At 48.8% G+C, this 13594-nt stretch overlaps 2 protein-coding genes across 6 annotated transcripts in view; both read left to right on the forward strand.

Annotated features, from left to right (window-relative positions):
• Positions 1-8853, forward strand: part of IGDCC4 (immunoglobulin superfamily DCC subclass member 4) — an 86627-nt gene extending 77774 nt beyond the window's left edge. For 3 of the 5 annotated variants that reach the window (XM_023933801.2, XM_086848732.1, XM_086848731.1), the window contains 2 exons: positions 2592-2756; positions 4338-8853. In XM_023933801.2, coding sequence (XP_023789569.1) covers positions 2592-2756; positions 4338-4874 — 702 coding nt within the window. In that variant the 3' untranslated portion in view covers positions 4875-8853. The remainder of the gene's footprint in view (positions 1-2591; positions 2757-4337) is intronic. The other 2 variants (XR_015275701.1, XM_023933802.2) reach the window with 2 other exon arrangements.
• Positions 8854-12497: 3644 nt separating this feature from the next.
• Positions 12498-13594, forward strand: part of IGDCC3 (immunoglobulin superfamily DCC subclass member 3) — a 96189-nt gene continuing 95092 nt past the window's right edge. Inside the window, exon 1 of the mRNA XM_086848789.1 lies at positions 12498-12937. Coding sequence (XP_086704915.1) covers positions 12577-12937 — 361 coding nt within the window. The 5' untranslated portion in view covers positions 12498-12576. The remainder of the gene's footprint in view (positions 12938-13594) is intronic.

Here is a 13594-nt window from a genome sequence, read left to right on the forward strand (position 1 = left end):
GTTAATTGCTGCTGCCCAACCTTAGAGACTAAGCCCCAAGAGGGATTTGTCTTTCACTTTTTTTTTCCCCTCTCAAACATAATGTGCTCGAACAACATGTGGGACACAGGCCATGTTGTGTGGCTGATGGTTTTTTCTGTTTGTTGAAAGTTGCAAACTGGTACAAAACAAGTTTGTTCTTCGTTGCAGCCAATTTCAGCCAGAGCTGAACAGGCTGTTCCCAGAGTCATCAAAACCTATGTAAACATGGCAGATTGACATTTCCGCTAACAGATGGTCCATGGGGGATTGCAGTAGAGCTGCCTGTTTCTTTCCATGTTTTTTGGTATTCACAAGATGCCTGCTAGAAGGTTTTCGAGTTTGCTCTGTGTGTGTGTCTGCGTATGATGCTCAGATCTCTCTGATGGCAAATATGCATGCAGGCATCTCTAACAGGACACACATTTGGTGCATGTGTGCAGATTTGTGTAGGTTCAGTGCTGAAATTTCCAGGCACTATTTGCTCAGTAACGTATGTTCCTTGGAAGAGGCACAGAAGCCATCAGTCAGGGATGTAGCTGCAGAAAGCCTTTCAGATGGCAGCAGAAGCAAATTGAACACGCTCCTTGAGCACTCGCATGTGGAGATATTCCTTATTGTGAGCTCTCTGTGATCGCTTGGTTGATTTCTCGCTATTAAAGCGTAGTTTAATGATTGTCCACTTAGAAACAGAGCAATTAGGGAAGGCTTTTGGCTCAGAATATATTGTTGAGGATTGCAGAGAGAGAAATGGAAAAGACACTGCCTCAAGCATCCACATCTAAATTAGCAAATGTTTGATAGCCACAGCGCTGAGCTCGGACATCACTGTTCTGCAGGGTGTTGGCATATCAATGAGGCCTTTCACTATTTGTTTGTGAAAAATTTTTTCCTGGGGCAGCAGCAAAGCTTCTGTGACTTGGGGGTGGTGCTGGGATGTAACGTGGCTCTTCCTCCCACAAGGTGTTGAGCCATTTGGGTGCCTGAGTGAGGGTGGGCAGAGGGCTTGGGAGCAGCTCCAGCCGCCCTTCAGTGCATATATGAGCGCTTCAGTGTCCTTCTGCCAGCCCTGGCAGCATGAGGTAGCATTTGCTTCTTGCTAAATAGCTGACTTAGGAATGCCTGGCTCATATACAACATCTGGTCGTGTATTTCTACCTAATTTTCAGCCAGATGGACCGAGGCACAAGGAGGTCAAATGACTCACCCAAGGTCAGGCTGATGTCAGAAATCTCCTCGCTGTCTTGGCTGAACTCACGCTACGTTGGCGGCTGTTGGAATAGATTTGTCTAAGGAACAGCCACATATGCAGAGCAGGAGCCTGGGCTTCTCCTGCTGGCAGTGAGCAATAGAGGGTCAGTGGGCTTGAATGGATGTGCAGGGCATCTTCACCCTACACAGCCATCATGCTCACGCCACCAGTATTCTGTGCGCACGTGTGCACTCGCTGTCACCAGGTCAGGATTTTCTCCTCCTCTTCTCTGCATCAGCCTCTCTTGCAGCCACACAATGTGTAGCATCTGTGTAACAAGGCCAGAGATAATGGGCCTGTGTGGTCCTTAAATCTGAGTTGTGTGTGTACATGTATAGGTATGTGAGTACTAGCAAGGATCAGCTCAGGTAAATGCAGGACAGCCCAATAAAATCAAAACCTGGAAAGAAAATACTTTTCTGCCTGTGAACTAATAGTCTGAGCTGTTAAATAACTTCAGCTCTTAAAGACACATATTTCCCATACACAGAGGTGTGCATTCAACAGTTTATTGCAAGGGGAAGCTGAAAGAACCCAGAACAAATTGCGTTCAGCCCATATAATTTAATTAGATCTACAAACAAGGTAACACTGGTTGCCCAGGGGATTTAAAGCTGAGCAAAGAGTTGCTTGGTGGTCTGTTGTAAAAATAAATAAATAAATAAATAAATAAATAAAAATTCAGGTCCCAATTTTGTGCCTCTGTGTTGATGAGGAATGGCAAAATGTTTTCCCAAGTCCTAGCTTGGAGCAGGAACTCTTGTCTGTACTGCAGAGTGTGCAGCTCTCACTGGAGCACACATGACACTGTCCATGGGTGAGCGTCCTTCTCTGTGCTCTGGAGCATCACTTGTGCCAAAGCAAAGACTGTGGTCACTCAGCTCCAGATTTCCCTGTCCCTTCCCAGCTCTGTGGTATTTTTCAGAAGGCTAGTTCTGCTCTGGGCTGTTGCAGCTTTGCAGGGAGTTGATTCCAGTGGACCTCTAAATGATGTCTGTGCCGATTTACCTGCTGGCCTGACGATTTCAGAATCAGTGGAAAGCCCCTTATGCAACCAGTTGTGAACCATCTGGCATCTTTTATCCCTGTGCTCTGCATCAGCCCAAGTAACAGCAATAAAGCCAGTTCTAAGGCAGGGACTGTGTAAGTACATTGCAGAGCATTTTTATTTTGATGCTATCAGAAGTGTTCCCTACATTTACGGTATTTTCCCAGCTTGCACTTTCTTTTTTCAAGCTGCTTCTCATTTCAGGTGTATGAGAATAAAAAAATTCATGTCTGTGATAACTGCATCTTTTCTCCTGCCACTTTCCTCCTGCAGTCTTCATGGAATAAATCAGCCAACCAGGCCTGGACAAGCAGCATCACCAGATATGGGGACACCATCACCAAAGAGCCTCTCTCTGCTGTCAATGGGTCACTGAAGCTCCCCTCCAGCACGGGGCAGAAGCTTCTCTTACAAGCCCTGGTTTATGATGCTGTGATGGTGGGTGTCTTTGGTGCTTTGTTCACTTGTTTGTTCTCATGTAGATTTTCCATTGATGTTCTCCATCTCCCTCTCTTCTTTTTGCAGCCCCTTTTTGTGGGCTGGGTGATGGCCAGCTGGGGTCAGAAGCTCAGTTGTCAGCAGGGTTGTGGCAGTTCTGGTTCCTGAGGAGCTGGTGCCAGGCACCAGCAGTCTGATTGGAGTCTTTGCTGTGGCTCTGCAGCAATCAGCATGAGTGAGTTAGGAGCTGCAGTGCTCAGCAGTCATTAAGATCTACAGCATGCTTGCCTGACAGAGGGATTGCATTTTTTGCTGTAAAAGGAGTCAAAGATCAAGGGTTGATTTAAAGTCCCTTCTCCAGATAGGGCAGAGCAATTTTCACTGCACTTGTATTCTGGGAGGAAATCCTCTTTCTGATATTGCATCAGTGGAGTAAATATGCACTCCTGTGTTTGGGAGAGTGTACATCTGTGTCACTGTCTTAGCAATGCAAGCTGACACCTGCTCAGGCTGACTCTGTACCAGAAGATTTCTTTGGTTATTCTTTTTAAAAGTTCATTTCCACCCCCTCCCCAGCAAATACTTCTAAGTAACCTACCTATGTTTCCTTCCTAGACAGTGGTGTGAAAATCAATTATACACAGGATGTAATTAACATTGTGGATAGAGTGAAGACAATGTTTTACAGCCCAATTACAGGGCAGCATTTACAGCACAGCTTACCCATCAGAGTTTGTCAACAAAAGAGAAAAGTGTTAAAATATGTAAATTATGCTCAAAGTTGGCTTCAACAGAAAGCGCAAATTACACGTGGGATATCACTTCCATACTCTGAATTGTCTTCTTGCTGCTACATCACACTCAGCCCAGAATCTGAGCATTGACTGCCTAGAGAGCTCTTTGTGAGCTTCTACAATAATTTGTCTGGTAAATTATTGAGTGATAATCTCCGAAAATGACCTCCTTGTCAGCCAGATTTGTGGAGATCTGTAGCCTGAACTCCACTTAAGCACTGTAAAGCAGAACTTACTGTTTTCTTTTTGAATTAAAGTGTTTGAATTTACACAGACTTTTGCAGGCTGTGAGTAGGGCTTTAACAAACACATACTTTGTGATATGTAGCTGAAACTAAATGAGGAAAGTGAAGGCAGTCCCTTTATCCATCTCAGAAACCAGTTTCCTACAGTGCTGCCCACTCAGCCTCTAAAAATCTGGCCCTTAATATGGAAACAGACTGATGAGATTTGAAAACTGTGGTCTTTGACAGAGGCTTGGAGGAATGGTTGCTCCAGCCTGCCAAGAAACTGTGAGCAAATCACTTTGCTTCCTTGGGACTTGATTTCTCAAACGTAAAATAGAAATAATGATCCTGAGGTGATTTGAGTTGCTTCTTGAGACCTAAGCCCTGAGAAACATATCAAGGTAATGCTTAATAGAGGCATATGTACATCCCATTGCACTCAGTGGGATTAAAAATAAATATATTTTAATGCTTGGTTTGGTCATAGCCTCAATTATGTGAATTTCACTTACTTTACCTTTTTTTTTTTTTTTTTAAATTTCTCCCCTGTTTGATAACAGAATGAAGCAAAGAAAAGCCACCTGCCAGCCACCCTCCACCAAGTGGAAGCAGAGGTCATCGTCCATTCTGATTTTTCAGCCTCTGACAGAGACTACAACTCTCAGCTGCACACCCTGGAGAGTGAAGAGACAGAAATTGAGGATCAGGAGCCTGAAGAGCTCCCCTCGGCAGAGCTCACTCTTTCCATCTCTCCCAGTTCCCAGCAGGACACTGGCCAAGTGTTGGTGGCCTGCACAGACAATTTGGAGGCTCAGGCCCAGGCTGAGCTGCTCTGTACCGACACAAAGACTGACAAACCAGAGGCTGTTTGCATCCGTGGGCTCAGCAATGGCTTCCACAGGCATGGAGAAAGCCTGGATTCGGTGGAGAGTGGAGATTCAGACTCCATCCAGGAAGGCAGGGGTGATGTGCAGCCAGTCAAGTGCCAGTTGCTTTCCACAGCACCTGAGGAGGCCCTGCTCTGTAGTAACTCTGGTTTAACCAGTCCATCCTCAGCATCTGAGAACATGGCACGTGTCCACAATCAGAAGGAATGAGCTGATCTGATTTTGATCACAGCAGAGCTGAAGCACGAGGAGAGCCTGTCCCTGTGAGGTGCTGCCTGCCCTCGGCTGGCGGAGCCCAGCAGCAGCTGGGCAGGTGCAGCATCTCACCAGAGCAGGGCTCGGACCTGTCACCTCTGCAGAGGCCTTTGGGAAGCCAGGTGGGTTGGTAAGGGCTCATCTTCCTCCCTCTGAAGCCGATGAAGAACTGGGTGTTGGTGGGAGCAGGACTGAGCCGTCTGCCTACGCCTGATGCAGAACCACAATGGAACAGAGCCTTCTGCGCTAGGCTGGGGCTGTCACTTCACTGTAGCCCTCGAGGCGACGGGCAAGACGTCCTTCAAGGCTGGGAAGTGGCAGAGTGCACCGAGGGATCCTTCTCAGCTGCCTCTGCCCAGGGGTGCCCCGGCACTACTGGCTGCCTGGCAGCGCTGGGATGAATTCTGGCTCCGGAGTTCCAGGAGGGGATGGAAGCCCCTGAGACAAAGGCAGTGAGCTGCAAGCACCAGCCTTTTCTGCCCTCCCGTGGTTAGAAGGATTACCAGGCTCCCTGTGTGTGCTACTGCAGTAACTACTACTAGCAGGCTGAAGTAGTGGCCTTTTATTACACACTCTACGAGTGCCTCTAACAACTTGTACTATATAGAACCTTCTGCAGCGTCTGGGTCTTTTCACCAGCCTGGGCTTTGTTTTATGTAGGTTCTTGTACCTAATATTTTAGGTACACATCTGTCCTTTTAATGTACAACATGTATTTTTATTTCCTTGGAACATCTTTATATTATTTAATTTTATAAAGTGGAATAGTGTGTGGTATAGAGTAGCATTTTTACTACTTTTCTCTTTCTTTATGTTTTTTTCCTCCCTAACAACACAACTACCTCATGTCTGTTGGAGAAAAAAAAAAAAAAAGCAGTAGATCTACTCATTTGTTATAGTCCATTATAGGTTTTAACTTATTCTTATACTGCCTTTTTCTAAAGAATATGTCTGCACTGGTTGTTGACTCTTCTTTAACACATAGTGCTGCAGATCTGATATCTCTCTTACTTTGTTTCTTGACACCTTCCCTACAGCTAGAGAGTTGGGTTGTGTCTCTCTGTAGGACTGTGTTTTGCAGCAGCTGCCAAAGGAGACTGCTTTAGCTGGCAGGATGTTGATCCATCTTTCCTCAACAAGCTTATACTAACAAACAGAAAGAAGAACCAGCAATTGCAAAAGACACCTGTGATACTGGGGGCATGTATTTCTTTTCTCTTTTTTTGGGTACCCGTGTGGAGACATCTCAGATGGTTTTGATTCACAGAGAGCAGCATTCAGCCTTCTGTAAGCAGTGGACTTGCTGAAAGCCTTGGATAAACAAGTGAAATTTTCCAGTCACTTCTGATAGTCCTGGCCAAAGTGTTTTTGGTGGATTTTTTGTTTTTGAAGAGCAGAGCACCACCAGAGCTTTAAAATTAAAATGAAATCTTCGGTCTCATACCAGTCAGTCTGGCTTGAAAATCATCCAGTGACTCTTCCTGCTGATGCTGTTTGCTTATTGCTGACATGTCTCTCAGCCTGGCCCTGCTGGGGGTGTACTTTTCTCTACTTTTTTTACCTTGTCTCTGTCCTACTCCAGGTTTGCAAGGTTTGACTGCAAATGCTACAAGATTGGACAAGCTGCTTGGAGTTAACAAGGATCAGTAATTCTGTTCATGGATGTTTGGTAAATATTCTGCCTTCCTGGAGGATTCAGACATCTCACCATTTGTTTAAAAAGTGAGGGAAAAGATGCCCACCTTCCTCTTTTCTTACTAAAATTCTCCCCAGGGTATATGGAGAAACTGTGTGCCAACCTGAGATCCTTTAAGAGACTTCAGATTTTGTTTTTCCTGGTAACGACTGGGTGGAGGTACCATTGTTTGCAGCATGGAGAACCTTACTTCACCAGCACCCTGCAATCGTTTTACCTCCAGCTCTTCAGCAGATGAGAACCTCCAAGCCTCCATGTACCCTGATGGGAAGGATATTGGAGCTTCCACCTCTCTCCAGCTGGCAGCATCTCCTCCCAGTGTAACACACTGATCTGATAACCAGCTGTATTTCCAGTCATTGTGATTACTGTTTCTCCAGCTGCTGTTTGGTGTCTTGAGGAGGCTCAGAAATGCTGTTCCATGTTCTGAATAGCAATGAGTCTGGAATGCTGTGGGACAGAGACAGTGAGCAGGTGAAGGCAGGAGTTTATGTGTGTGTGTGCTACTGGAGCGAGGAGCTAGAAAGTCAAGGAAACAACTGGGCAGAGGAAATGTGTAAATAACCTCCAGAACCCACTGCCACAAGACTCTGAAACTCATGACTTAGCAGGGTTACAGATAAGGCAGTGAAGTGTTATTGCAGGCAATAAGGGCAATTCACAGTTCCCTGGGAGCGGATGCAGTTGCAGAGGTACAAACCCTCCAGGGGGCAAGGCCAGGCACTCGCTGTGGAGACTGGGGGGACATTGTACAGGTGGCCCTCAGGTTCCACTTAGTTCCCTGAAGAGTCCTTGCTCTTCCTCAGGGACAGAACAGGCCCTGCACAAGCCACATTGCCATTGCCACTTTCCATCCAGGGGGATGGGGAAGGACAGATGCTGATGTAGGAGTGTGCCACAGTTTTGGGGGCGCTCCCTTGTATGCGCACCCCTGCTTTGCCTGTACAGCCTTCAGCAATCCTACAGCTGCCTGAAAGCTGTCCCTGCCTGTCACTGCAGCCCACACAGGCACAGTGGGGCACCATACCCCTGGATGACTTCAGGCTGACCACCAAACCACCACAATAGTTACAGGCTCAGAGAGCTTTGGGGAAATGCAGCAGACCACAAACAATTTTGTTTATGCATCCCCAAAACACTTTTGTCACCTTAGGCTGAGGTTTTTTCTGATCTCGTTACACTTCCCCAAACTCTACCAGGGTGTGAAGCTGGCAGTGTTTGGCTGTCCAAGAACTATGGTGGCCATGGGCTGGTAGGCCAGACCTCAGTTGCAGAAATCCAGACAATTTCCAATTTCCTTGGAGCCAAGAGGTCAGCACGGAGCAGCAGCACCAAAGCTGTCCCTGGACGAACACACATCCACACAGAGTGCTGGGTGTCCTTGTCCAAGTCAGCTGTGCCCCAGGTCCCCCCTGCCCTGAACGTGCAGGGACCTTTCAGTCTCAGCTGAAAGTGAATTGAAGAAGACACATGATATACATTTGATGTGTAAAGCTGAAACAACCAGTGCATATATTTTTTTATCATGAAATAAGTAGCTTTCTTGCAGATTTCTCACAGGCAAACAATCTGTTGATACCTTTAATTACCCATCATGCTTAATATCTGTTCCTGCACACCAGGCTACTTTCTCCATTTTCTTCCTTTCAGTAACACTAAAGATTATTGCTGTTCAGCTTTTTTGCTGGTGTATATTGTTTTACATTGTTAAAATGTCAGGTTTGTTTCACTGGCATAATTTTCTAGTATTAATGTTACTGTTTGGCTACACAACTGTATATTCCCCATGCTGCTGTGAGAGTCACAATTCTCATCCTTTTATTTCTTTTCATGTCTTGTTACATGAAACATGCAACTCAGATAAAAATCTCTATTAGCTTTTTGTTGACTTGATTTCTTACTTAACAGGCAGCAAAGTTCTGGTTTAAATAGCTCAAATGAGATAACTTCTAATTTAGAGTTTGAGAATTTTTTTACATTACTAGCTAACAATCAGCCCATGAAATATTGCTGTGTAAGAAAACAACCATTTTACTAGAACACTGTATATGGTTTTGATCTCATTAGTAATAGGTGTTTTGAAGGAATCATTGTGTCTTTTCTAATCAATACTTTTGTTAGAAAAGAAATGTTTAGCCAGCAGAAATCTGCCATCTACTTCTGTTACTGTATTCTCTTGCTTGTATTTTCAAGTTAAATTTCATTTTCTGCACAGTGCATAAAGATGTGTAACCAGAATTTGATCTTGTTTGAAGATTGTGTCTGTGCTTGGTTCCATGCTGTACTTTATTATAACTTTTCTTTCTTCAGAGACTGTTCTTACTCCACAAATACTCTTTAGTGTTAAAGTGTAAGAAGACACTGTCCTTATATTCATTAAATAATGGGTTATTATTAAAATGTTTTCAAAAAAGAGTGGAATTTGTCTCACAATTCAGTCTGTTCCAGCTGTGTGAGGCTGTACCTCGCTGGCAGAATGCAGGGTTCATTCTCACACCAGTTCAGTACCAGAGCTCATCACTGTGAAGGTTGGGATTGTGAGATGATAGTGGGTACCTGGGTCCTCAGGGGTTCTTCTGGAATTTCAGACATGAGCAGAGTTTGGATTCATTCATTTGGATTCAATGACTAAATTCATTAGGCATTTCTGGATGCTTGCTGCTTTCTCAGTTTTAAACTGATTCCTATAAGAAAAAATATTTGTCCAGTTACATGCTTCATCTTGCTGGGGAACTTATTTATGGGAAAAATAAGCAGAGGAATTTAGCAGATGTGTGGTGAGAGTTCTCTTGGGTGGCACACTGGGCCGAGCCCTCAGTGGCTTGTGTCCGGCAGAATTGGTGAGAGGATACCTACCAGTGCCCAAGGACACACTGTTAACCTCCCATGCATCTCCCTTCTTCCTGGGATGCATTCCCTACTTCACTACATAGTTTCCATTATTACTTATGCTGCCACGACTACAGGGCCATAAAATCTCATTTTATCTGCATTACAGAGGTAATAAATCTGCACTTAGCACAGTGTTCTCTGATAGTGGTTAAAGGGAACTCTCTCAGACTGTGTAACTCTGATGAGTCTTTCTCCTAATGACAGGTAACCCCACAAACGGGCAAGGAAGGACCTTGGAGGGGGTGATGGGCGACTGTAAATCACTCTTCCAGCTCCCAGTTTACAGCATAGGGTGCTGATTGGAGGCTGCTGAGAGGAAACACGGTGAGATGGAATGGATGACAGAGATGGACATGGCAGTTACAGGAGAGCAAAGAGAGCAAAGCGTCTGGTTGCATTTCTCTTCCCAGCCTTTGTCACCCCAACACACTGTGTAAGGATGCAGGTGGAAATACCACTACAGTGGGCTTGGGTTTCTCCTGGTCTCAGGTAATTCAGGGAGTTACAATTGCCAGTGCAGTGCATGGCCCAGCTTCAGCTCTCTGGAACACAGCACAGCACAAGACAATGGGCTGTGTTATGCAGTGAGGTGGCCAGGGTTGTGTCACAGATTCTCAACAGACACAGAGAAAACAGTTTCTGCTGGGAAAAACAGCTTCCAGAAGTAGGTCTCAGGGTTGTCCCATCACTGCTGGCATGGCTCTGGGCTCAGTGCCTCAAGGTGGTGGCCACAATTTTGGCTCCCCCTCCCCATTGCTCACTGACCGTGAAGCAGATGCTAAAACCCTGCATGTACGTACATAAGGGAAAAGCTCTCAGACTGTTAACAGGCAGGGTAACCACAATTACACATAGAATAATAAATGGAGTGAATTCAGACAAGTTAATCTCCCACTTCATCCACTGAAACTACTAATGGTGTCTTGGGGACCTCAGTTTGCAGTTAATTGGTGTAAATCAGGAGCAAGATTGGAGCTGATGGAAATTTGCTGTGCAAGGAGTGAGGGATGAGTGATGCCCTCGGAGGGCAGCTCTCCTGTAGGATCACCTTGTGGTGAGGGAGGGCACACAGACAGATCCTGTGCCCCTCAGCAGCAACAGAGGAATGGACCCATCGACTGCTCTGAAAGGGTTTGGAGCCTCAGTTTGGTCTGGACACCGTCACTCCTGTAACCCTGCTGCTTTTCCAAAGTCTCCAATTTCTGCTCGCAGTGTGATAAGCAAATTCCTGCCTCCAGTACAAAGCAACTTTTCTAAGCCCTCATGCTTACAGAGCGTAGAAAAACATTAGTGCTCTGAATTCCTGCTCTTAGGTAGCTCCAAAAGCCCCAAACCTGCCTATTCCCTGGAAGATCTCATAGTTTTTCATGTAAGTCCTATTGTTAGGCAGCAGTGGATGATTTTTGAGTGTGCCACCAGTGCTCTCACCAGTGTCATTCGCGAGATGTGGGGTTTGAATTTGGTAATACCCTAAACATGTACCTACCTTCCCCAGCCCCTGGGTCCTGCCAGGACACTTGGCAGCAAAAGCACACAAAATCTGTGGTTCACAGGGAAAGCAGCCCTGTAAAGCCCATAGTGCTCAATTTCTCTTGGAATTACTAATTCCCACAAGCTATCCTCAGTGACAGCGACCACAAGTCCATGATGGCTTCAAGCGTTACAGAAACGCTGATGGGGCCCCATGGCAGGAGCCAGGGAGTCGGAGCAAGAGCACGGCTGGTGCCAAAAGGTCAAGGACAGCACAGAAATTCAGATGTTACCGAGAGGCTGGCGGAGCCAGAGCAAATTCTTCCCCAGCCTCGTACAGCTCAACCCTCTGCTAAACGAAGGAAGCTTTAATGTGGAGCAGATGTAGTGACGTCTTCTTTCCTTGTTAGCCGACTTCGACACACTCAGGGTGCACCATCCAGGGGAGCCTCACATTGCTCCTCCTCACAAAGGGTTTTACATCAGATTTCTAGGAATGGTTACAGGGTTTAGTAACCCAGTCCACAAAATCTGGTTTTAGTCTGAAGAAAGAAAATAGGATCGACTTTTATTTAATTTTAGTTCTTTTCTTTCTTTTTTTTTTTTTCTTGCCAAGCGAACACCACAAAACACTGAGCTGTCCTTGCAGAGGTGGATTTTGCTGCTGACAGTGATGATATGAGTTATGCTTGTGGAGGACATGGGCCAAGGGATAGGGTAGGATCAGTTGGAAGGCACAAAATACTGGCTGGGCACAGGGGCTGAGAGCCATGTAAGGACACATTATCTTTAGTTCATGCCAGGAGAGTAGACAAATCCTGCTGTGGCAGAATTTAGGAGCAGACTCATCCCTTACTGGGTCCTTCCTCACCGAGGCCTCTTCCAGGGTGAGCTGGCTGGTCCAACACCTGCATTACTGACTCGGGTAAGTCACTTAGGATACTGCTAAAATCAGGAGCACAGAGGTGGGACAAGCCAAGCTCTTCTGCGTTCCTGAGAGGTTGCCTCAGTGAGGGGAGACAGATGAGGGGAAGAGGGGAAGCCCCCTGGTGTATCCCTGTAATCCCTGGAGCTCCGTGAAGGGAGCCCTGGGAAGTCAAAGTGGTGAGGGGAGATCCGTCAGGGGGCTCCGGTGACAGGGATCCCGTGAGGGGCGACCCTTGAGGGGACTCTGGTGAGGGAGACACACGAGGCGAGACCTGTGACGGGAGATTCCCGAAGCAGCTCCGGTGAGGGGAGACCTGTGAGGGGACACCGGTGACAGAGCTTTGGTGTGGGGGAACCCCGTGAGGTGGCACTCCTCACGAGCTGAGGTGAGAGCAGCTATATGAAGGGAGCCCCGTGAGGGGGCTCTGAAGAGAGGGCTCCTGTGAGGGGACAAACACGATGGGGCTCTGGTGAGCGAGACACATGAGGGGAGATCTGAGGCTCGACCCATGAGTGGGTTTTGAGACGTGCTCTGTGACGGGAGCGCTGTGAGGGGGTCCGGTGAAGGCACACCCCTGAGGGTCCCTGCACACTCCCCGCGGGCCCCGGGCACGGAGTGGCCCCTCACGGGGCCGTCCCTCAGCCCGGCCGGCGCTGCTGGCGCCCCGGCGAATGCGCAAGATGGCGCAAGGCGCTGCCCGCCCCCCGCCCGCCGGCGGCCCCGCTCCCTCAGCGCCGCCCCCCGCCCGCCCGGCGCGGCGGCGTGTTCGCGCCGAGGGCAGCACCGCTGAGAGCCGCTTTCCCCCTTTTTTTCCCTTTCCTTTTCTTTCCCCCTCTCCCGCCCGCCCCGCAGCTGGGGGTGGTTCTCGCCTGGCCGCCCTCCCTTCTCCCCTCCCTCCCTCTCTGCCGGCGGGCTGCTCCCTCCCCGTGGGGCGCAGGGAGGCGAGCCCGCCCGCCCGGGATGCCATGGCTCCGCCGGGCTCCGCGCTGCCCGCCTGCCTGCTGGGGCTGCTGCTGCTTGTCTGCCGCGGAGGTAAGAGCCAGGCTGGGCTGGGGGAGCGGGCGGGGGCGCGGACACGGACCTGCCGCCGCCGCGCCCGGCACCAGCGCCGCTCCCCGTGGCCGCTCCGTCCGTCCGTCCTTCCAGCACTTCGCGTCCCCTCATCACCCCCGAGGTGGCCAGGGCATTGGTCGTCCCCTTGTCCCTCTCCATCCCCATCGCCAGTCCCAGTCCCGGTTCCTCTTGTTCGTCCGCGGTCACTCCAGCCCCGCGCTCAGCCTTTCCCCGTGGCTCCGGGCCGCCGCGGGGGCTGAACGGGGCCGAGCAGCTCCGCGCGTGTCCGCCGGTGCGGTGTGGGGGTCCTCGGGTCAGCATCCCCCGCGGGTCAGCATTCCCCCCACATGTCAGCATCCCTCCGCGGGAACGGGGCGCGTTCCTCCCGGCGAGCGAGCAAGGGTCGTGGCTTGGGGCTGCGGAGACCCGCACCAGCCCATCCAACGCCTTCCTTCATCCGCAGAGATCCCGAAGTGCTCCCCAGGAGCTGCGCTTCCAGTTGGAAACCCCTTGTGCGGGGTGCTCTAGGGAGGGAGCTCTAGGGGCTCTCTAAGGTGGTGTTTGAGCCCGAGCCCCCACCGCTGGCTCTGGGGAGGGGTGTGGTGGCTGCCGGGGCAGTGGCGTGGCTGGCCATCC

This window comes from Cyanistes caeruleus, chromosome 13, assembly GCF_971803275.1.
Source record: "Cyanistes caeruleus chromosome 13, bCyaCae1.hap1.1, whole genome shotgun sequence".
Lineage (NCBI taxonomy): Eukaryota > Metazoa > Chordata > Aves > Passeriformes > Paridae > Cyanistes > Cyanistes caeruleus.